At 41.4% G+C, this 25,506-nt stretch overlaps 1 protein-coding gene across 3 annotated transcripts in view; it reads left to right on the plus strand.

Annotated features, from left to right (window-relative positions):
- Nucleotides 1-1,296: 1,296 nt before the first annotated feature.
- brms1 (BRMS1 transcriptional repressor and anoikis regulator) overlaps nucleotides 1,297-25,506 on the plus strand; it is a 144,142-nt gene continuing 119,932 nt past the window's right edge. Inside the window, exons 1-10 of one of the 3 annotated variants that reach the window (XR_013934520.1) lie at nucleotides 1,297-1,417; nucleotides 5,078-5,408; nucleotides 6,916-7,006; nucleotides 7,902-8,029; nucleotides 9,267-9,346; nucleotides 10,247-10,343; nucleotides 12,638-12,730; nucleotides 13,878-13,942; nucleotides 14,985-15,024; nucleotides 15,925-16,396. Coding sequence is in view for 2 of the 3 variants with exons in the window: in XM_080450668.1 (XP_080306794.1) it covers nucleotides 5,180-5,408; nucleotides 6,916-7,006; nucleotides 7,902-8,029; nucleotides 9,267-9,346; nucleotides 10,247-10,343; nucleotides 12,638-12,730; nucleotides 13,878-13,942; nucleotides 14,985-15,024; nucleotides 15,925-15,932 (831 nt within the window). In the remaining variant the exon portion in view is untranslated. Of the gene's footprint in view, nucleotides 1,418-5,077; nucleotides 5,409-6,915; nucleotides 7,007-7,901; nucleotides 8,030-9,266; nucleotides 9,347-10,246; nucleotides 10,344-12,637; nucleotides 12,731-13,877; nucleotides 13,943-14,984; nucleotides 15,025-15,924; nucleotides 17,038-25,506 lie in introns of those variants that run through there. The other 2 variants (XM_080450668.1, XM_080450669.1) reach the window with 2 other exon arrangements.

A 25,506-nucleotide genomic window follows, 5' to 3' on the forward strand; every position in this document is an offset into this window, starting at 1 on the left:
GTAAAAAAAAGTGTGGTGAGTGACTGTAGACTAGGATATATTAATATACAGTTTATAATTACACCTTGTTATTACATACAGAATGTGTCTGGACATATGAATATACAGACAAATAATTGATAAAATTATGGTGCAACACCAGTGGTGTAAAGTAACTAAGTACATTTACTCAAGTACTGTACTTAAGTTCAATTTTGAGGTGCTTTTACTTTACTGGGGTATTTTCCATTGTCTGTACTTTTACTTCTACTCCACTACATCTCAGAGGCAAATATTGTACTTTTACTCCAATACAATTATTTGAAAACTTTTTACTTTTTACATTTATTTATTATTATTATTATTATTATTATTATTATTATTAATATTATTAATACTAATATTATTATTATTATTAAGCCAATTTTACATCGAGGTGCCCACCTATCCTGTATCCGGTCAAATCACCGGATACAGTAGGCGGGGCTCTAAACCGGATTCGCGCAACTGAGCAGCAAAGAGAACCCCAGGCTTTCCACAGGTACTGCTGAATGTAATGACGCAACTCTCTAACCCTAGTGCTCAAACCCAGTGGTTTTCAACCTTTTTCGTGTCAAGGACCCCCATTTAATGACATTTCTATATCTGGGACCCCAGTTTATATTGTAAAATCAATGTTAATTTAACTCTGAGAGTGTACAAATGGAACCAAATGGACCCGTTAGGGTCCATTTGGTTCCATTTGTACACTCTCAGAGTTACAGACACATAAAGACCCTTAAGGGTTCATTTGGTTCCTAAATATCTATAATTTAGCTGGGGACCCCCTGGAACCCCCTCAAGGACCACTAGTGGTCCCCGGACCACTGGTTGAAAACCACCGCTCTAACCCTAATGCTCTGACAGTACGTTTTAACAGCGGGCGACTCTCGGGCGATCACCGGCGACATCGTCCAAAAGATAAAGAAAGTCCATCTTTTCATCGCCCATCGCCCTATCGCCAGTAGTCGCCGGCTCTCATAGACTTTCTTTATCTTTTGGACGATGTCGCCGGTGATCGCCCGAGAGTCGCCCGCTGTTAAAACGTACCGTAACCTTCTCTAAAGTCATCCCATTGGCCGCCCTCCAACCTAGCCTCGGATTACGATTGGACAAAAGCCCAGCAGGGGCCCCACATCTTCACTCCCATTGGCCAAACGCGTTGCGTCAGCTTGCTCGACGCCGATTGGCCCTGCTCGGCGTCGGCTTCTCAACGCTGATTGGCTGCTCGGCCACGTGACGGCAGAGTCCGGCAAAACAGTGGAACTGAAGTGAAGAGGAAGTAGTTTGTAGATATTATGAAGTAATCTCCTTAATACTGTACTTTAATATCTTATTATAATATCTTTACGGTACTTTAATAAAGTATCATCAGTGTGTGTTAAAGCCCAGCTTTAAGGTGAGGATGATACTTGTTTTACCCTAAAGCCTCATGAAAGAACAATAATAATATGTTAGAATAATAATAATGTGTGTTTATAAGCTCAGTGGCGCCTTGCTGCTTCAGATGTTTAATCCGTACAATCTGCATAAAGATAACAATCCTTACTGTACGAGAAAATAAGGATTATTTAAGGATTGTATGTATTAAAACATGTATAAAATACATATTTGATAGTCTTGATCCACGACCACGGATCGAGCCGTGGATCAAGACTATCATAGATGTATTTTACCGAGTCGAAGACTTTTACGTTAGTATCTACCATAGTCTTGGCTGCTCCCCCCCCAGTGCGTCCTGCACTTTCACCAGTAAAGCCCGTACTTCTCCATACATGTACAAAACATATATATGAGGTGTTTAATCGGTTGCCATGGATGTTAAATAGCGATGCGGAGTCTTTGTTCAATGTATTGGTCCGTATTTTTCAATAGATATGTGTTTTAATCCCGTCTGTGGCCGATTCCGTCGGACTGTTCCCTGTGTTCCTGCAACGGGCGGTAGTGGCGGGGCGCATGCGGTGAACGCCGGTATTACGCTCAATGTGAACAGGAAGTTAACGAGGGGGGCAACAATGGCGTTCGGCCACAGACGGGATTAAAACACATATCTATTGAACAATACGGACTAAATACATTGAAAAAAGACTCCGCAGCGCTAGTTAACATCCTGGCCAACACCATATTTATATATATATATGTTTTGTACATGTATGGAGAAGTACGGGCTTTACTGGTGAAAGTGCAGGACGCAGTGGGGGGTTCAGCCAAGACTATGTCAACGCCTGACGACTTTCTGTGTAAACGTGCAACAATGTAGCGAGACAGACAGACAGACAGTCCACTTCATACAGTGTGTGTGTGTGTGTGTGTGTGTGTTTGCGCGCGCGCGTGTTCTTGTGTTTTTCAACGTTACAATGTTGCACTTGACCAAGCCGATGGTAGACAGACAGACAGACAGACAGACATCGTTGCCCTCTCTTTTGCCTTGCCTTGCGATGACGTCACGGAAGCCGTATGGATGGTGGCGTCTGTCTGTCTGTCTGTCTGTCTGTCTGTCTGTCTGTCTGTCTGTCTGTCTGTCTGTCTGTCTGTCTGTCTGTCTGTCTGCCTGCCTGTCTGTCTGTCAGAAATACTCAGTTCAGTAGAATCAGTAGCAGGAGAACAGTAGTAACATATAAATAATCACAGTGATTAGAATGTGATACTGACACTTTAAAGTTAAAAAAATATTTGTACTCATATTAGGAATACATTTCTCAACAGCATGAACATTGCTATTTTTACACTAATGTGACTTTTAGGCACACTGTAAAACAGATTGTGAATGTAATCTGGCTTGTTGTTATGTTATCATGACATTTCACCAGTGGTGTAAAGTAACTAAGTACATTTACTCAAGTGCTGTACTTAAGTATGATTTTGAGGTACTTTTACTTTACTGGAGTATTTTCCCATTTCCTTTTACTTCTACTCCACTACATCTCAGAGGCAAATATTGTACTTTTACTCCACTACAATTATTTGAAAACTTTAGTTACTAGTTACTTTGTAGATTTTTATTATTATTACAAAACAGAGGGACAGCTATACAATAAAAATCCCTGAGGACTTGTTTCCATTGTGGTCCTGTGTATTCAATTCATCAAGACATTATAAAGTTTCATATTACACAATACTATACAAGAGATCATCAATAATATAGAAGCAGTAAAAGTACATTTGCAGAAAAAAACTGTAGTGGGGTTATTTATTTTGGCGAGCTAGACCAGCGGTTCTCAAACCTTTTCATGTGAAGGACCCCCAAAATGATACATTTTTGGCTGCGGACCCCCATCTCATAGTCTGTGACAGTGACCTCCAGAAGCTAAGATTTGTTCGCTTTAAAAAATATATATATATTCAAAGATTTGCTAAAGTATTACAAAAAATGATCACTATTTAAAAAAAATAGCAGATCTACAAGCTCATAGCGCGGCACTCGGTGCCGCTATGAGCTTTTTGAATAGCCAAAGTATAATATATGGTTAAAGTGGTTAAATGATTGTGACGCTAACCCCTGGTACCCCCCCCAAGGACCCCTGGGGGTCCCCGGACCCTACTTTGAGAACCAATGAGCTAGAAGACTTGTCTATACTGTAGGTCCAGTTGTAAATACAGACAGATGCTCTTTTATGGAGGTTTTGAAGGAGGCTAGGAGTCACACTTTATGATGTCTGTTGGAAGGACAATCCACATTTTGGTGGCATATAGTAGGCGAGGCGTTTCTCACACACACATTTTGTAAGAAAGTGTGTGTGTGTGTGTGTGTGTGTGTGTGTGTGTGTGCGTGTGCGTGTGCGCGTGCATGCGTGTGTATGTGTGAATGTACCAATGGATGTAGTGCATATAAAAACTGGTACATTGCTCGCCACGGCCGCATTGTCGACATAGTGTCCGATGCAGTTAAAAAATGTATATGCCATCCAGTGCAGCAATGTACAAAAACTCAAGAGTGTTACCAGATTAGTTTGGTTTAGCTTGTGATGTCTTTGCTAGCATCCCGAATACCCCTGATGTGGTTTTTGTTGACACCAGTCACAAGGAAGTTCTGATTCTGGAGGTGGGCTGTGTCTTTGATCTATACATGGACCAGGCTTTCCAAGATAAGCATTCTAAGTACCAACCGCTACTGAGAATCATAACACACCGTGGGTGCAGATGTGTAGATTCTCTGTACTCATATTTGGAATCCTGGGCCATGTATATAAGCTGACCACGAGTGGCCTAACAATCGCTGGCATGACAAAGAGCAAAGCCAAACAACTGGCTAAATATTGCTCTGTTTCAGCTCTTATAGGCAGTTTGTCTGTGTGGAGGAGGAGGTGCCATGTGTATCCTTAAAGTCGTATTAGGCCGGTCCAAATTTTTTTTTTAGCAGCCTCTGCTGGTCATCGTTTATTCCTGCATTACCCAGAATTCCATTTGTTTTCACCGGAAAACGGAAGCGTTTCAAAAAGCGTTATTTTAATAGTTTTATACTATCTGCGGATCGTTTCTCTTAGCCAGTGGAGCTTTAGTTACCGTGAGCTGTGCTTTCTTTTGCTGTTGTTTTTCCATCTTCAAATCCTATAATGTCTTAAAAACAGCGTGATATTCCTTTTTGTTATTAGCGTGGTAGTTCCTGGCCAAACAGGAAACCGGTGCGGTAGTTCCTGGCCAAACAGGAAACCGGTGCGGTAGTTCCTGGCCAAACAGGAAACCGGTGCGGTAGTTCCTGGCCAAACAGGAAACCGGTGCGGTAGTTCCTGGCCAAACAGGAAACCGGTGCATTTCCGTTTCCGTTTTCTGGCTGGATATACCGTCATTTTCGCGGGAATGACACCCTGGCCACCGTTTCAATAGAATATATATTTATAAAAGGCTTTCGGGGGTGAAATTCATGGAGTGGGTGTTGTGAACCATTTGCCACTCACAAAAGGTATACAATTTAACTTTAGTTTTTTTGAAAAAGTTACCCAGTATAACTTTAAGGTGTCCGTGAACTATCAACCCCATTGTGTTTGTCTGTCTGTTACATTCATTGTAATTTGTGGATTCAAATAAAGAATTTAAATGTGTGTAACGGTCGTCCACACAGGCATGCCGGTGCAGCCCTCACTCAGGGAGCCCGAGGAGGAGATGGAGGAGGCGGGGGGGAGGAGGAGAAAGAGGAGGAGGAGGAGGAGGAGGAGAGACACACATGATGGAGGTGAACACCAACGGAGAGCTGGAGGAGGAGGAGGAGGAGGAGGAGGAGGACACACACACTGCAGGAGGAGGAGGAGAAGAGGAGGAGATCATGGAGGAGAGCACAGAGGAGAGAGAAGACACCGACCTGGAGGAGAGCGAGGAGGAGGAGGAGGAGGAGGAGGAAGAAGAGGAGGAGGAGGACGAGGAGGATGATGAAGAAGAGGAGGAGGAGAGTTCAGGTAAGAGTTGTGGTGAAGTTCATCTGGTTTGTAACGGTGCTGTCAAGAAAAGATGGACTTTTCAATACTTATGGATACTGAGTATTTGAATTGATTGAGTATTTGTAGACCAGGGGTCTTCAACGTTTTCAGTCCAAGGACCCCCTAGCTGAGAGAGAGAGATGAAGCAGGGACCCCCTCTATATTGTATAAAAATTGTGTTTCAGATGTAACTTTTTTTGTTTACTTGGTCTGCTCTTTTCCCCTCTACGCCAAACACCTCTTTGCCAAAAAATAGCCGATCTACAAGCTCACAACGCCTCGCGCTAAAGTTCTCCTCAGAAAAGGGATGCTAGGGTTCAAGTAAACAAAAAAAATCACATCACACAAAGATTTGGCGGACCCCCTGTAGTAACTCTGAGGACCCCCTAGGGGTCCCGGACCCCCTGTTGTAGACTCTTTCTCTCGTTAGCGAGCGACTACCGTTGTGCCTTTCCACTAGATGCATAGCAAGTGTTTTTGAAAGTTGTCAGAGCAGCCCCGACCGTCCTGTGAGCAACCTGGGAGGCTTAAGATTGTATCTTTGAACCCTCACACTAGAGGATAATTATGTCCGACACTCGCTTCCGATCTAGGCTGCCCCCCCCTCCCCAATACTCTGGAGGGTTGTTTCCGACCCAAAATCACCCCCGATTATCTTTTACTGTGAGTCCAGCTTAAATCCGGGTAATAGTTGCAAGTAGGTTTAATAGTAATTATTTTTCTATTGGTAAATGGATCTTAAATGTAATTCTGAGCGGCATTACGGAAGTCTTATAAAGTAAGTTGTACATTTCTGAGTGCCTAAACCTGAGTTGCAGAAAATCACATCTTGTGTATGAATAAGAGTAACTATTAGTTGTGTTGGGCTCCTCAGACATTGTGTCAGCATTGGCATTAGTGATAAAAGACAAAAGAACAAAAAGCAGTAGATCAATGTTACCAGTAGAGGGCAATGTGACTCCACAGATAAACTGTGGACTCATTGAAAGAAGACAATTTCTACACACTTCTCCGTCTCCTATATATTACAGTTTCCCAAACCGTGGCTCGGGACCCGATGCGTCCCACCCTGACACACATGGGGGTCCGCCACTTTAAATACATTTTAGGGTCTTTGACGTGAAAATGTTTGAGAAACACTGGGTTGGTTAGACTACTGTCTTAATCCATTCAAACTGGGAAAGTATCGGTGTCATTTTAGACTTTTTGCGTTGGCTATTCAAAAATAGCAGATATACAAGCTCACAGCGCGTCACTTTGTGCTGCGCTGGGAGCTTAGTACATCTGCTATCTAATTTATTTTTGAAAAAAATCTTGAAAGTGTGAGAAGTCTTGAGAACCACAGATTTAGAAGGTATTTGTAGAATCGGCCTCGGGTCTTAATGGGTAAAAAAACAAAACATTTATAGTTGTCATTAATGATCAATTTGGAGTTGATTATGGTTTTATTTCTCATCCATGTGTCTGTCTGTCTGTCTGTCTGTAGAGATGGATGATGAAGACTGTGAGAGGCGAAGAGGAGAGTGTCTGGAGGAGATGGTGGATCTGGAGAATCAGTTCCACGACCTGAAAGACAAGTAAGATGGATGGATGGATGGATGGATATTTGATACACTTATTAGTTTTAGCTCTTGCTCATTTGATTTTCCTACTTTGTCTCATCTGTTTAAGAAAGTAGGTAACTGATATATTGCACTTTTACCTTAGCGCTAGGTATCCGGGGACGCATCTCTGTGATTTTTTGATTTCTTTGGCTATTCAAAAAATAGCAGATATACAAGCTCAGAGCTTGTAGATCTGCTATTTTTGAAAAATCGAGAAAATGGGTGCAAATCTTAATAACTCAAATCTTTGCTTCTGGGGGTCTCTGGAACAAAAATATGTTACAAATGTTAAAAATTAATAAATATATATTTAAAGATTTGCACACATTTTCAATATTTTTCTAAAAATAGCAGATCTACAAGCTCATAGCGCGGCACTCGGTGCCACGCTATGAGCTTGTAGATCTGCTATTTTTGAATAGCCAAATACATCTAAAAATGACACTGATACTTTCCTGGTCTAAAGGTTTTTTTTTAAAGCCATTTAAGCTATAACTAGGCTACGTTTGAACTTAGTGTGAGGTGGTGCAACTGGCTCCTGGTGATTAGTAGTTTTGTTACCTACCTATGTTGAATGCACTTATTGTAAGTCGCTTTGGATAAAAGCTAAATGACTGTAATGTAATGTAATGTAATGTAATGTAATGTAATGTAATGTAATGTAATGGATGGATAATGTGTCACGCATATTAACTGACCAACCACAGACCTCCGTTAAAGCCCAACCAATCAGAGTCTTAACTCTTTGACTGCCACAAAATAAAACATCGTTTGCCACGCCACTGCCAGCGATTTTTGAGTGCTTTTACTGACCTTTTGCCTTTTACTAAGGCATTTTTTCACAAGATGGTGTTGTTCTACCTTGCAGGTTGTTCAGGGAGCGGGTCAGCCAGATGAAGGTGAAGCTGGATGAGGTTCTCACAGGGAAAGCAGGAGAATACAGAGACCCTCTGGCCTCGCTGCAGAACAACATGACGCTACGCACACAAGTAGCAGGTAGCTAACACACACACACACACACACACACACACACACACACACACACACACACACCTGGGGCTGCTCAAAATTCATTTCAAGGGACATCGGCACACTCCCATGACATCTGAATGTCTACAGTATGATGCAGACAGACAGACAGACAGACAGACAGACAGACAGACAGACAGACCCTCTTGTACACAGCTCGCATAAAACCATTTCATCATGTGTAAAAAAGCATGTGCAACTGTTGATAACATGCCATGTCTATCACATGGAGGTATGTATGTACTGTAGGCTTAACAACATCCTGTTGATAACATGCATGTCTGGGACTCCCTCTTTTACAGGTGTTTCGCCCAGGTGGGCGTGGTTTTGAGGTTGGGTTAAGGCAGCGGTTCCCAAACTGTGGGTCCGGACCCATTTGTGGGTCGCGTACCCATTGTTATGGTTCGCGACTCGCAAGTAAATAATATCCCCTTTTTACCTCTTATTAAAAAAATATATGTATATTTCAAAAGATATTCAATGTCTTTTTTAAAAATTTTACTCAATTATTCATTAAAAAAAAAAAAATTCCATTGTAGATTTTTTTTTTTGAATTCCAAAAACTACTTTTCACTACTTCTAAAACATAAGAAGTAGTGAAAATAGCAGATCTGCAAGCTCACAATGCGTCACATTGTGTCACACTGTGAGCTTGTAGATCTGCTATCTTCACTAGTTTGGTCCCGGGAAGACATCGAATGTCTCTTTTGGGTCTCGACCAAAAAAGTTTGGGAACCACCGCGTTAGGGTTCGGTTCAGGCATATAACCACGCCTACCTGGGCAAAACACCAAAGAAAGAGGGAGTCCCATACTTGTCTATCACACAGAGGTAATGTAGGCTTAACAACATCCTGTTGATCAGATGCATGTGTATAGACGAATCCACAGACGCGCTGCCTGTAGGCAGCCATAGCTGCGGTGTCAACGCTCCGCACCGCGACACCGCAGCAATGGCCGCCTACAGGCAGCTACAGGCAGCGTGTCTGTGGATTCGTCTCTAGCTACCAGATGGAGATATTGTAGGAAGCCACGCTGTAGTTGTGATGTGTGTGAAGTGAACCACTGCAAACACGGGCAATACATGAACCTGATGTGATTGGTTGATTTAGTTTCATGCTGTCATCCGCGCGTGTGTGTGTGTGTGTGTGTGTGTGTGTGTGTGGGTGTGTGTGTGTGTGTGTGTGCGTGTGCGTGTGTGCATAGGAGTGTACAGAGAGCTGTGTCTACAGGTCATCAAACATAAGTATGAGTGTGAACTGCAAGGAGCACGACAACACCTGGAGGTATGACACACACATGCATGCGCACACACACACACTCACACACACACGCATGTGCGCACGCACGCAATAGGGCATAGCAGTGGCGGCCATTTTGTGGTGCCACAGATAGGAAACCCCATTCATTTTTCCCATAGAGGTTTTCTGAACAATATTCATATATATTATTTTGAGCCTGGAACCAAGCCGACCAGCATCAGCAAAACATTTGATTATGTGTCAAAACATATTTGAAAACGTCAACATACAAGTAGTTATTAACTCATTCACTGCCACAATAAATAAATGAATCATCTCCACTGCCAGTTTTTTTTTCTTACCTTTTCAAGTTGTCATAGAATATTTATCTCCAGTATGATGACCTTCTGATGGTTGCTGATCACGGAGGCTTTCACTGTGCTTCCACAAAAAAAAGAAAAATTCATCGCGACCTCCCGTTCGCTCGTTATTGTTGAAAATAGCATGTCTCGCCTAAAATACATAGTAAAACACTATGTTTGACCAGTTTTTATAGTATAGTTTGTTGATTACTTTTGATGCAGTAATGCTGTTTATTATAGGTATTAAAAGGTCTTAAAAGTCCTTAAATTGCCACTTCACTGTCATCTGGGACCCCCCCCCCCAAAAAAAAAAACATGTGGGTACCCCCCTGGGGGTCCCAACCCACAGGTTGAGAACCACTGGAGTAGAGAATAAAGTCTTACCTTTATGTCAACTGAAGAAATTATTATTAAAACACGTAATAAAACTAATATATGACTATACAATATAACTGTGTGTGTGTGTGTGTGTGTGTGTGTGTGTGTGTGTGTGTGTGCGCGTGTGTGTGTGTGTGTGTGCGTGTGCGTGTGCGTGCGTGTGCGTGTGTGTGTGTGTGTGTGTGCGTGTGTGCGTGTCTTACAGAGTGAGCGCACGTTGCTGTTTGACGCTATGAAGACAGAGCTGCTGGACAAGATCAGAAGACTGGACGAGGACAGACAGAGTGTAGACATCACCTCTGGTCAGTGTTGGGCAATATTACTCAGGAGAGTGATATGTTACTTATTACATATTACTTTATAAAAAAAGAGATGTACAACAACACAATCTGTTTAGCCAGATCATTTTAGAACTGAATCCAATTGTTGGGAATAATAATAATAATAATCAGACTCACCAATCAGCCAAAAAGTGTATAAAATAAAGCAGCAAAGCAGAGCAATATGTACTATTTGTTACATAGTAATATGGTATAATATTACTGTTTTGGCAGAGTAATACCTTACACTGCTCGTTACTGGGTAAAATAATATTGAAGTAATATATTAAAAGTAATTTGTTACTGCCCAACACTGCTGCTGATAGGCTCCACCCCCCCAGCCCGTAGGAATACATGCAGTGACACATTTCCCCCCTCCGCTCCTTCCCCCGAACAGCCGGGCGTTGAACCAGAAACCTTCCCATTGTCTATACCTCCTGATCCGCTTTACTGCATTGTAAATGTCTTGTACAACTATGTTGTTTTTTTTGTGGTTGTCGAAGCCGAAGTCCTACAGTTGAGTACCAGTGTATAAAACACCATCGTCCCTGGGTGGACTCGAACCACCAACCTTTCGGTTAACAGCCGAACGCGCTAACCGGTTGCGCCACAGAGACTGTGAGGAAGTGAGGGTACAATGGCTGTGTTTCTCATGCAACAGTCTGGCATTCAGTCACTGTCAGCATGTTCTAGTCTGGCAAAAAGATAAGGTTCACATGGACAATACATCCAGCTAGGTTACTCATGAAAAAAAAAGCAGTAAACTACAGATTGTGTCTGATGTGTTTTCAGAGTCATTCATATATAGCACAGTGGCGTATTCACTGTAGAGCAGGGGTCTTCAACGTTTTTCAGGCCAAGGACCCTCTAGCGGAGAGAGAGATGAAGCAGGGACCCCCATATTGTATAAAATTGTGTTGCAGATTAAACTTTTTTTTTAATCTTGGTCTGCTCTATTTTCCCTCTACACCTTTACCTCTTTGCCAAAAATAGCCGATTTACAAGCTCTGCGAGGCGTTGTGAGCTTGTAGATCTGCTATTTTCGGCTAGTGTTCCCCTCAGAAAAGGAATTCTAGGGTTTAAGTGATTAATGTAAAAAAAAACTACAACATCCTATCACACAAAAATTTGGCGGACCCCCTATAGTAGCTCTGAGGACCCCCTAGGGGTCCCGGACCCCCTGTTGAAGACCTCTGCTGTAGAGGGTAAGGCTGTCGGCCGCCACCCCAAGTGCGATCTCGCCCTCGATCGCCCCTAGAAAAACACTGACTGAAAAGAAACGAGGGGAAAAAAACACCACCAACCCCCGAACAACAAAAGTGGCCATTGGCTCCTCGTTCATTTACGGGCAGGCAGGCAGCCAATCACCACCGTATCCATTCAGTAGAGCGACCAGTTTTGTAGTGTTGTTGTTTTCTTTTTTTCCCCCTCCTCTTCAGAGGCAGGGGGGGGAGGGGGGGGAGACACACATTTCGCCTCCCCAAAATGTATTTCCTGGAAACGCCACTGATATAGCAGCAAACTACGTATGGTGTATTTTCATGTGTTTTCAGAGTGGTGGAGTGATATAAAACAGTAAACTACAGGTTATATTTTCATGTGTTCTCAGAGTGGTGGAGTGATATAAAACAGTAAACTACAGGTTATATTTTCATGTGTTCTCAGAGTGGTGGAGTGATATAAAACTGTAAACTACAGGTTATATTTTCATGTGTTTTCAGAGTGGTGGAGTGATATAAAACAGTAAACTACAGGTTATATTTTCATGTGTTCTCAGAGTTGTGGAGTGATATAAAACAGTAAACTACAGGTTATATTTTCATGTGTTTTCAGAGTGGTGGAGTGATATAAAACTGTAAACTACAGGTGTTACGTTCATGTGTTTTCAGAGTGAGATAAAGCATTAAACTACAGGTTGTATTTTCATGTATAGACCCCTTAACAGACGACGTCACACTGATAAGAACCAGTATGCGCGCGCAGGCCGGCACCAAATGAACCCCATTCTGTCAGGTCTCGCTAGGAGGCGCCTCACTAGCCAACACACAAGAGGAGGCTGAATGAACTGAAAGCAGCGAAACCCTGAAACAATATGTTGGGAATTGATTACATGAAACAATCACCTGTGTGTCCAGTCTCAACGTTGGTAAACAAATAATTGGTCTATTGTCAGAGTGGTATAGAGAGATAAAACAGTAAACTACAGGTTATATGTCCATGTGTTCTCAGAGTGATATAAAGCATTAACTACAGGTTATATTTGCATGTGTTTTCAGAGTGGTGGAGTGACGAGCTGAAAGGAAAGAAGTGTAAGAGGAAGAACCTGGTGTCTCGAACGGACAGAAAGAAACGATGTCAGCTGGTGTCAGGTTAGTAACCATGGTAACCAGTCTGTTTGTATTCACCTCTGACCGCCTGGTGAAAACAAAACCGGGTCGAACTAACGGCATAAGATAGACCAGTGGTTCTAAAACTGTGGGTTTGGACCCCCAGGGGGGTCCTCAGATGATTAGCTTAATATGTAACATTGTTTTCTCACTCAACAGTAAACAAACCAACATACAGTATAATAGTATCTGCACATTTCAAAAAGGACTTTTAAGAAATTTTTTATACCTCTAAAAAAATTAAAGAGACCATTTCTGCATCAAAAGCAATCAACAAACTATACGATAAAAAATGGTCAAACATTGACCAAATTGTCAAATATTGTAGATCGGCCATTTTCACAATGTTAGCAGATATACAAGCTCATAGCGCGGCACTATGAGCTTGTAGATCTGCAAAAAAAAATGTATCATGAAAATTTGTGCACATCTTTGAATATATATATTTTACAAATGTCTTCTAAATCCGAACAGTTTTAAAAAAAAAACCTATGTTGCTATAATATCAGTGGTTCAGAAACGTTTTTATGTCAAGGACCCCCAAAATGACACGTATTTGGCCGCAGACCCCCATCTGAAAATATGTTGTTCCAGGGACCCCCACGGAAGCACAGATTTGAGTTAAAAACGTTCGCTTAAAAAATGTAAATGTGTTCAAAGATTTGCACAACATTTCACGATTCTTCAAAAATAGCAGATCTACAAGCATGAGCTTGTAGATCTGCTATTTTTGAATAGCCAAAGTTTAAAATAATGGTTAAAGTTGTTAGACAGATGCGTTCCCGGTTATAATGGGTTAAAGCCTCGATCCGGGACGTATTTCAACCATTTGAACCCTATAACGTCCCTATTCTGGGGCAAACATTCACCGAAAAATATCTGATCTTCAAGCTGATCTACAAGCCCACCGCACGTTGTGCTACGTCATATTGCGGGACATGGAGATATTTGGTTGTAGAGGAAAATACTTAGCAGGCATGCTTGTAGATCCGCTATATTCTCGGTGAAGAGATTTGGCCCAGAGGGGAAAAAAGGAGCAGACCTAGTATGGAGCCCTGGGGGACCCCAGTCAACTAAAGTAAATAATAGGGTTTAGTTTTGTGTTTTATTTGTGTTGTTGTGCTTCCAGGACCTTTCATCGTCTACATGCTGAGAGACCTCGACATCCTTGAAGACTGGACCGCTATAAAGAAGGTCAGAGTTCTGTGTGTGTGTGTGTGTGTGTGTGTGTGTGTGTGTGTGTGTGTGTGTGTGTGTGTGTGTGTGTGTGTGTGTGTGTGTGTGTGTGTGTGTGTGTGTGTGTGTGTGTGTGTGTGTGTGTGTGTGTGTGTGTGTGTGTGTGTGTATGTGTGTGTGTGTGTATAGACATAGAAACCTAGATACCTCATTGGCCGCTGCAGTTCGTTGAAGTGACCTGTGTCCGCGGGCGCCATATTGGGGAAGGCACGCTGCCACTCAAAGTGACTACTGGCCAATCACAGCGCGTCTTTTCCGGGACTTGTCAGAATCTAGTTGCATAAAAAAATATCTCGTTATACTTTTTATACAACTATATTCTGCCAAGTCCCAGAAAAGACGCTCTGTGATTGGCCAGTAGTCACTTTGATAGGCAGTTTGCCTTCTCAAAGATGGCACCCGCAGAAACAGACACAGAGTCAGAGGAGGCGTCTAACTTTATATATGTGTGTGTGTGTGTGTGTGTGTGTGTGTGTGTGTGTGTGTGTGTGTGTGTGTGTGTGTGTGTGTGTGTGTGTGTGTGTGCGTGCGTGCGTGCGTGCGTGCGTGCGTGCGTGCGTGCGTGCGTGTGCGACGTGCGTGCGTTTTTTTTTTACTCATTCACTGCCAGGAATGAATTAACGAATTAATCCGTCTACCGTCCCCTTGCCAGCGAAAACAGCGATTTTACCTTTGAAAAATCATGGAATATTCTAGTAGAGGGGAAAAATATGTGTCCGGTGGCGATCCACTATGGCCAGCTGAATGTGATCCACTATGGCCAGCTGAATGTGGCTTGTTTTTTGAAAAACAAGCAGAAAACAACAGAAAGCAGAGAAAAAACTTTTGTGAATACTCCAGTAAAGTAAAAATACCTCAAAATTGGACTTAAATACAGTACTTGAGTAAATGTACTTAGTTACTTTACACCACTGATTATTATTATTATTATTATTATTATTATTATTATTATTATTATTATTATTATTATTACATGCATTTACTTTGTTTTTGTGTCTAGGCAAAAGCAGCACTGGCACCACTAAAGAAGAAAGCAGACAGTAAGTGTTGGTGTGTGTGTGTGTGTGTGTGTGTGTGTGTGTGTGTGTGTGTGTGTGTGTGTGTGTGTGTGTGTGTGTGTGTGTGTGTGTGTGTGTGTGTGTGTGTGTGTGTGTGTGTGTGTGTGTGACTTACTGTACACATACACAACAATATACATAAAGGGCATTCTTCTAAGCTTTGGACAAAAGTAACAGGGATTTAAAAGAAAACAAAAAAAGAAAAACATTCTATCTATTTTGCTATATGTACTAAGGCTGGGCAGTTAACACATTGACTGCCAAGATATTAAAAATAGTTTTCTATAACCCTTGCCAGTGTATAATTACCTAAATCCGCAGATTTTTTAAACTCCGTGGCGCCGCATCGAAAAAAACAACACGGAAAACGTCTCTGTGAGCAGGCTGAAGGATCTGTGTATCCATGGGAACGACAAGTTTCCAACCGCGATCCGCCATTTTGTAGCATTGGTCCGCTGAAAACGGGTGGTTTTCAATGGAAAAAAAAGAAACTGAGTTCTGAAAACCCCATCGTTGGGGCGGGTGGAAGTGACGTTTTTTGGAATGACGTCACATCCACATTTTGACTCTTTGAGACACGATCGCTCATTCCAAAGCTGTGTTAGTTCGCCCGTTGTGGAATTTCCCCCCAAAAATGAAAGATCGCATATATATGCGATCTAGGCAATCAATGTGTTAAAGGAAAACATATTGAAAACGATATTTGGAACCGCGGCGATAACCCACTTAATCGTGCTAATGTAGCAAGAAGCAGGTAAAAAAATATATTTTAAAATATAATATCTGTCTCTGTGTCTGTCTGTCTGTGTTTGGGTGTCTCTCTCTCTCTCTCTCTCTCTCTCGCTCTCTCTCCCTCTCTCTGTGTCTATGTCTCTCTCTCAGAGCGGTGATGGTGGGGGTTCTTCTCAGAAGAAGACGTCAACACGACCCAAACCCAACACAGACATATAGATGCTGCTTCACTCTGACACACCTTCATTCCATTCATTAACGCTCTGTCCGTGTTAATGGAATACATATCTCCTTTATTTATTGTACCAAGTGCAGTGGTGAACAAAGTATATACTCAAGTAAATACTTAAGTATTCAAAGTACAAAGTACAGTACACTTTCAGAAATGTTCTGAATTTTACAGAAATATTCCGAAATTTGTGTAAAAAAACAGCAGATCTACAAGCTTGCAGATCGGCTATTTTCACTATTATTTGAAATAGGCCTGAAGTGGTTCATTCGTATTATTACACGGCTTGGTTTAATGCTTGATTCTGATTGGTCAATCACTGAATTCAGCTGTGTTTTATTTCTGGATAATGAGCGCTGAGCGCTGAAACACATTGGTTATCAAACTTTTCATGTCAAGGACCCCCAAAATAGTATGTATTTGGCCGAGGACCCCCATCTCAAAATATGTTGTGCCAGGGACCCCCAGAAGCAAAGATTTGAGTTACAAATGTTCGCTTTAGGGAATTCATATTCAAAGATTTGCACACATTTTCACGATTTAAAACAAAAAATAGCAGATCTATAAGCTCATAGTGCGGCACTCGGTGCAGATCTATAAGCTCACAACGCCTCGCTATTTTCACAATATGTGTCTGTGGAACCGAGTCAAACTAAATGTAATGGCTCAACTCCTACAATTCAAAGTGCTTTGTCAGGGTGGGCGGTCCCCAGTTCAAATATGCTTATTTTGGGGGGGTCCCCAGTTCAAATATGCTTATTTTGGGGGATCCTTGACGGGTTTCCAGAGGGGTCCCCAGCTACACTAGACAATACAATGTGACCACCACTGGTTTATATACAATAAACAAATGGAGATATGGGTTTTAAAACGGTAGAGTATTCCTTTAATACACCACCTTGCAGCTTGTTTTTATTTGTTATTTTTATTTGGCTATTTAAAAAAAGAAGAGTTCTTATTGATATGACAACCAGGTATTTATATATATAACACTTTATAATGATGATTAAAATTTGAAATCTTTTATGAGACCGGCCATGTGTTGTGTTGTGTGTATGTGCTGTTGCATGTTCGTGCACGTCATTAAACGACTTTGAGTACTTAGAAAAGCGCTATATAAATTCCAGGTATTATTATTATTAGAGGGCAACCAGACTATAGTAATCTTCCGACTTTATTTCATGTTTATTCTAGATAAACTTCCTAGGGCTGTCACGATTAAAGATTTAAGTTGACGATTAATTATCACTCAAATAATAGCCATTAATGATTTAATTCTGTTTCTGTGTTTGAAAATTAATGGAACATTATGAATACAAATGACATTTCTGTTTGGCTTTTAGCTTTCGTAAACAAAAGTTGCACAGGGCAGATATGACAAATAACACATATTTAATGACTTTATACTTAAAAATAAACTCGACTAAAACTAAATTTCAGAGGACTAAAATATGACTAAAACTAAATTTCAGAGGACTAAAATATGACTAAAACTAAATGGATTTGTTTTTCCTATCAGTAACAAGGAAGAAACAAGACTTTTTTTTTTTTTTTTTTTTACAATTTATTCATTTAAAAGGAGGAGGCTCTATAGTGGCTCTATAGTGTTTCCCAAACACTGGGTCAGGACCCATGTTAGGGTCACGGACCAGTTGTTATGGGTCACAAGTAAATATCCCTTTTTAAAAAAATATATATATATTTAAAAAGATTTTCAAAAAGTAAAAAACTTAATAAAAATAATTTACAAAAATGTAAACTACATTTTAAAACTATTTTCAAGAGATTGTAATACATTTCCCCCAAAATCTAACACATTTGAAAGATAATTAAGGAGTAAAAAAAAAAAAAAAAAGATCTATAGCTCACAACGTGCGCTTGTACATCTGCTATTTTCACTAGTTTGGGTCCCAGGGAGACATACAATGTATCTTTTGGGCAATATCACCTGACAGGGGAGAGTTTCCCCGGTAGGACGTAGCTGCTTATCGCCTGACGGGGAGTTTCCCCGGTAGGACGTGGCTTCTTATCACCTGACAGGGGGGAGTTTCCCCGGTAGCACGTAGCTTCTTTTCACCTGACGGGGAGTTTCCCCGGTAGGACGTAGCTTCTTATCACCTGACAGGGGGGAGTTTCTCCGGTAGGACGTAGCTTCTTTTCACCTGACGGGGAGTTTCCCCGGTAGGGCGTAGCTTCTTTTCACCTGACAGGGGGGAGTTTCTCCGGTAGGACGTAGCTTCTTTTCACCTGACGGGGGGTTTCCCCGGTAGGACGTAGCTTCTTTTCACCTGACGGGGGGTTTCCCCGGTAGGACGTAGCTTCTTTTCACCTGACGGGGGGTTTCCCCGGTAGGACGTAGCTTCTTTTCACCTGACGGGGAGTTTCCCCGGTAGGACGTAGCTTCTTATCACCTGACGGGGGTGTTTCCCCGGTAGGTTGTAGCAACCAGGACCTTCTAGCTGTGAGGTGACAGGGCTACCGACTGCACCACCGTGCCCCTAAAATGATACATTTCTAATAGTCAACAACAATATCATGAGTGTCCTGTTCTTCCAGAGAACAGGTTAGTGAATTATAATACTGCTCTAATAATGCCACACTTTACAGGTCTGTAACTCTGGGAGTGTACCTTCAGAATCTCAACTGAATCCACCTGCTGTTGAAGTGAATGGTGCCGATATTTAGATTGGCAGGCTCTTTAACCAATCAGATTTCGAGTTTGCCCTGCTGGGCGTATTCTTTCAGGTATCAGAGCCTTCTAGCTGGCCTGCCTGATGACGTTAACATCTTGCTTGCATCCCATGGCTGGGAAGAAATGTTGTCCAATGAGACAAGATAACTGATTCATTCAAACTTCTGCTGCGAGGTTTGTTGTTCGTCTCTTAGTTGATTGAGTTCGCTAAATAAATTAAGTCACAAACAAACGCACCAAAAACGAAAAATGGCTGAAGGAGGAGAACAAACAGATTTGGTGGTAGATTTACTGGCAAAGCGTTTTTCGAGAAGGACTTTAAGAAAAGCTTGCCATTGTAAAGAAGGGTCGACAGACCCCACAGGGCTGATAAAACAGACATATGCCAGAAATACGACTGGACAGACTGGACTCTCACTCAGCATTGGCCTCCATGGCAATCGAGAAGGACCTTTTATTGGAAATAAAGCACACAGTACTGTACGACCATGTCATTGAACTTTTTCTAAAGAAAGAAAGGAAGATGGACTTTGTCTTCAAATGATGAGCACATGAGCAGCCATGGCAAGTTTAATAGATCTTTATATTATTTTGTATTGATCGTTTTATAGGCTATATTGTTGTTGCTGCCGGTGCGTTACCGAGCCTCAAGTTCAGTGGCCCTGGCTGTGGCTGTGCGCTGAGCTGTGTGCGTGTGGTCCACTCCCAGCAGCTTGTCTGGGATATGTGACAAACGCCTGTTGAATCGAATCCTGAGCGTGTTCCACTTGCACATATTTTTTGCGTGCTTTCTTGTTGTATAAGAAAAAATTACTGCTTGTGACTGTGAGTTTGTTATTGTTTTGGGCTATGCTGGTGCAGCCAGTAGCCCTAGAATGTCTGTAATCTTACATACATTTCATGTATTCCAAATACACAGTCATAGATCGGTCTGGACGAAGCGCTGTGTAGTCACGATCTGCGCGGCCGTAAAAGTGCTGTACTCACCCAATAATTAATTCCTAAGACTTGGAGTCAGATATTGTCCTCTAGTTTCATATCCATTTGAACGTTCTGCCAGAAAACGTGTGTTTAGTGAAATATCCCCACTTTTCCACGAGCTGCACACGGACGACTTTCTGTACGGGCGAGGGGCCCGGAATGAGTGCAGGACTGAATATATGTAAACTTCCTTTGGGAAGCGGAAATGTTTGGGACACACAATTGGCAGGTGATGTGATGCATTACCCCGCACCAATCACAAGCACCTGTCAATTGTGTTCCCCATTCGTTTGTGCTTCCCTGTGTCAATTTGTTATGACGTTTGTGATGACAAGAGGATGTTTGGGTAAATTCGGTCCTTCACTCAAGTCGTGCCCCTTGCCCGTACAGAAAGTCGTCCGTGTGCAGCTCGTGGAAAAGTGGAGATATTTCACTAAACACAGGTTTTCTGGCAGAACTTTCAAACGGATATGAAACTAGAGGACAATATCTGACTCCAAGTCATAGGAATTTATTATTGGGTGAGTACAGACAGAGTTTAGAGCACTTTTACGGCCGCACAGATCGTGACTACACAGCGCGTCGGCCAGACCGATCTATGACTGTGTATTTGGAATACATGAAATGTTTGTAAGATTACAGACATTCTAGGGCTAGTGCAGCCAGCATCCTGTCATGCTACTGCACAATATTGGCAGATTGTTGTGGATTTTTGCAATCACGGGGGCTATACTCACTCACGTCTCTGCAATATATTTTAATTGTAACTCTCAAAAGTATTACGCTTTGTGTTGAATCAGGTTATTCCACTCAGTGTTGTTGTTGCCTGGTTATGTCGAATGACACTGTAATAACGTGAATCAGTGCTCTGCGCGCGCATGCACTGGGAACGCATGCACGTGCGCCCAACGCGCGTGCATGCGTTCCCTTCGGTTCTATTGAAGGCCTGGGTATAAAATGCACCGCCCGCCACTGCTCTGAGGCCACTTTTCCACCAAAATAACTTTTGGTCCTTGGAACCTTGGTGCTTTCACAGAACCGGCTGTGAACCGGCTTGCGTTTCCACCAGTTTAAAGCACCATTGTAATTAGAGGCAGGAGTCCCCATGTTGGCCCAGGTTCCATTCCAGGCATGGACAGCAATGTGTTGAATGTGACCAGTCAAAGTGTCTATATTTAACTTGGGAAATTCAATGGTCAATGGCAGTTACTGTTAATTCCCTTTTATTTTCTTTGTTGGTAATGATGATTTTTCTCTTGCTTTTGCCATTGTTTATATCACATCTGCATCTTCTAACCTGTGTAACAGTGACACGCCCACTTTGGTTGCCGGTTCAGGGCAAGAAAGCTTCTGAACCAATTCATTTTTAGTGTTAAAGGTAGGGTAAGTGATTTTCTTTGGTTAAAATAAGTGTTAAATAGCTCTATATTCTGATAGTACTCATTGCTATAGAGTGTTTGTTCAGTAAAAGGAGTCCCCTTGTCTCTCCAGCTCTTTATAAAACAGAAAATGCATTTTCCTTTCAGTTTCAGTTTCATTTCCACTGTTTTAACCCAGCAACCCTATGTAAATTATACCACTGCTGTAAAGCATCCCAGCCCAAACATTAACGTAACTAATAATTGGGCCGCGCGACCCGGAAATGACCGTAATAATCATAACACAGGAGTAAAAATATTTTTTTTGGGTGGCCCACCGGCCCACCGGGCATATGCCCGGTATGCCAAATGGCCAGTCCGCCCCTGCTTCTGAGCCAGCCGTGCTGGCCATCACCGGTCTGTAGAGTGAAGCTGTGGTTTGACGGCATGTCCATGATGAAGTTCACCATATGACGATCAGGGATTGTCCTCTTCAGGTGGAGTTCACCGTGCCAGACAATGCGTCGTATGCGGCTGTACAACATCGACTTAGATGTGGTCCACAATAAATGCATATTTGCGAGTTACAATTAAGAACTACAGGCTACTATTTTTGGGTTTAGTAATACAAAAAAAAATCTATGTTCTGATATAAAAATACAGTTTAATCCACTTAATAATAATAATAATAATAATAATAACAATAATAACAATAATAACTTTATTTCACTTTCATACAGAAAATACAGCTTTAAGTGCTTCACATAAATGTATATGAAATGAACATGAAAACACCAAGTTTTTTTTACAAGCACTGTGCTGCATCCATGGATATTCTTGAACCTTTTGTCTGGAATTTATACAAGAAAGCATGCTTAAATCATTTTTTTAACATGTCAATTGGACATTTTGACATCATCTATTTCAACATTTTTCAATATGTTCCACCACTGGGATTTCTTAGGACTTTTGATATGTTATTGCTAATGTAACAGAGTGGTTCACTACCTCAGCCGGATGGCCTGAAAGTCTGGGTTCGAATCCAGGCCGTTACACTAACATATTTATGAAACAAACAAAAGTTGAAAGAGTTTCTGTTGCAATTTGTCCTAGGTCATTTTGTAAAACGTCTGTACTAAAAGCCTAGTCAACCAACAACATGGCCAGAGCAGACGGAGAGGAGAGCAAAATAAAAGTATAAAGATAATTTTTTTTCATGTATAAAGGTTTATATACAAAGGCACAAGAATGGTACTGTGATAACTACATTCAAAATCAATTAAACAATTTTACTATTTCACCATGTCACTTTTTGCACCTTTGTAAGGAAAATACTATTATTTATGCATCCAAAAAGCCTCAATGTTCATTTTTCAGTGTGCGAGCCAACAGGTCAAATATACAGTGTTCCTCAGTCTATTGTACAACATATCACAAATCAAACATACATGTAGGGCACAATATTGGTCATATTTACATGATCAAATATTCAACAGGTCAAATAAAGGACTGTTCCATAGTCTATTGAGCAAAATATCAATATAAAAAATTGAATGTAGGCCTACATAGAATGTATGAAGAATGTTTACTTCTTATCTGCTTATCTTTCCCATCTGAATATAATGTTTTGGATGAAACAGGATACAGTTAAAATGAAATGTACAGACAGTATCAGAGAGAGATGTGTCTCTATCGGTGAAGACAGCGGCCGTGGAGGAGACGCATCAGACGGCGAAGCGGCACCTTACAAGACGTTGCAGCGATTAAGTGTGCCACTATTGCTAAATTAATGTGTGAACTACTTCTAAACTACCATGGCCAGCGGCCATTATCACCTCAATAGCCACGTAAGCCTTCACCTTGGACACCACATTATCACATGAAAAGGCTATTGAAGTCCATATTCTTGCTGCCCCCAGCTTCTCCTCCTGCGTATCAGATGCGTTACCTCGGATGGTTAGTAGACAGTATCCGATTGTTTTCGGGGACAGTATACTACGAATATAGCGTAACACGGTGGAACACACCACAGTCCCAGAGCCCCATAGTCCATAGCGCCCCCTGAGGCACATAAGTACCATTACAGTTGAATGAAGTGTACTCGGGTATGGAAGAATCATGGCCAATGTGAATGCTGGCCAGCAGGGAGAGGGCATTCGTACTCTGGAACGGTTCGAATCAATCGGACCCAGTCTGAATCCGCCCTGAGACACAGGCTAAATCCACTAACTAAAGGTGAAGCCAATGGGTAGTCAACACAAGTGCAATTAAAACAGTGATGATAAGCAAAAGGACAAGATGAGGCGACACCCGGTGGACAAGTAGGGAAGTACAGGAGGAGACTGGAAGAACAGGCAGTCCACAGCTCGGACAACAAAGCTCCTGCTCCTTCACAGCATCACTTACTTCCTAAGAGGATGATGAGGATCTATTGAGAGAGATAAAAGCATTCAGGAAAGCCATATGCCGTCCTATTCATCATCTGAGCTAAACTGGCAGTATTTTGTATCTACACATTTGGAGTCAATAACACCATGCAGATCAGAGACTCACAACAAATCAGGTGTTTCACCTGGCCATAGTTTAGCTCAGGGTTGATGCAACTTTGATGATGGAGAGGGCCACTATGTTTCCACACTCACTCCAGAGGGACACATTGTATATACTGTCGGGTAGAAACCTCTTATCTACGTATTGTAACTTTTTCGTAAATTATGCCGTACTTCGCCATTCTATTTCACACAAAAGTAGCACAAATAGACGATCTACAAGCACAAAACATGACACGTTTTGAGCTTGTAGATCTGCTATTTTTGAATTGAAATCCTGATGATTTATTTATTTGCTATTTTTGACTTGGAATCCTGATTTTTATGTTTTGCTATTTTTGACTTGGAATCCTGAAAAGTAAAATTTGTATTTAATTTCTAATGCATTTAGTTATATAGTTATACTTATGTTAACTTTATGAACTTAAATACAAATACACTGGATTTAAAAAAAGACAATAGAATTTTAATACTAGTTAAGCTACTAATATAGACTGAAGAAATTAAAGTGGGTCATGTTTGCATGTTTTGGAATATATAAATCAATAATATATCAGTAGTATATCAATCTGTAGATTAACATTGGAATTAAAGTGTGGAGCTCTTGGAAAAGAAGGGGATAAATGATAATTATTCATATTAACACTGAAAGTGTCATGGCCTGAAACGGTACATTCTCTTGCACTAATGCAATGTTTGGTCCAAAAATGAATTCAAATGTAAATTACTTACAGTTCATCAAGGAGAAGGTTCTCATGTTCCTGAAGAGCTTCGTAGAAACTGTCTTTGGCTTTGCTTGAGTTCAGGAGTAGATAGAGTTCCCTCATCTGCTCCTGAGGGGTGAGCTTAGAACTCACTTTACTGTAGACCTCTTGGGTGATGACACCCTCAGCAAGGAGTTGATCCAGGATGCGATCGACCATCTTCACATTCTGAATGAGCTTAACCTGATGTTTGTTGACAAAGTGTGGCTCTGAAGCAAATAAGGGGAATGAAAATTCAGTTGTTGGTGAAACTCTGTGGGTGTCGGTGAAGCATCTTATACATGGAATTTTACATCCGTTTTAATTTGTTAATAACAATACATTTTATTTATATTGCACTTTACATTTTAAGCTAATCTTAAAGTGCTACAGTACAGACAAAAAAAAAACAATCTTTTTAAAAACAATAAAAAAAACAAGGCGGAAAAGAAAACCTAAGGGCTAAAACCAGAATAGCTAACTGAATGCTTTATTAAAAAGGAAAGTCTTTACAGTCCTCTCTTCAACAGACTGTGGAGATCTTAGCTGGTCCGGCAGTGAGTTCCACAGTCGAGGGGCAGCTGAGCAGAAGGCTCTGTCACCCATGGTGCGGAGCTTGGGGGGGGGGGGGGGGGATGCATTGATGGGTTAAAGGTGACTCTCCACCAAACAGACTAGTTCAGACTACTTCAGACTGCAACTGGTATTCGGTTGGCAAAAGTTGGCATTTAGTCTGTCAGCCGACGTGCCCATTGATGTGCTAATGCCTATAACTTTCAGCCTAGCCTGCCAGCGTTGCCAGGTCTGCTTATTATAAGCGACTTTGGGCTTGTTTCCCTGCAAAGTCGCTTGTAAATAGGGATGTTCCCAGCGTTTTTTCTTCACTGACGTGCAGTGGTGTAAAGTAACTATACATTGACTCAAGTACTGAATTAAGTACAATTTTGAGGTACGTTTACTTTACCGGAGTATTTCCAATTGTCTATACTTTTACTCTACAACAATTATTTGCATTTTTTAGTTACTAGTTACTTTGCAGATATAAATCATTATAAAACTTACATTAACCACTTTAGCCCTATTTTATACCTATAGGCTATTTGAAAATAGCAGATCTACAAGCTCACAACGTGTTGCGATGTGACGCGTTCTGAGCTTGTAGATCTGCAATTTTCTAACA

The sequence above is a fragment of the Gymnoscopelus braueri genome, assembly GCF_963280865.1.
Source record: "Gymnoscopelus braueri genome assembly, chromosome: 15".
Lineage (NCBI taxonomy): Eukaryota > Metazoa > Chordata > Actinopteri > Myctophiformes > Myctophidae > Gymnoscopelus > Gymnoscopelus braueri.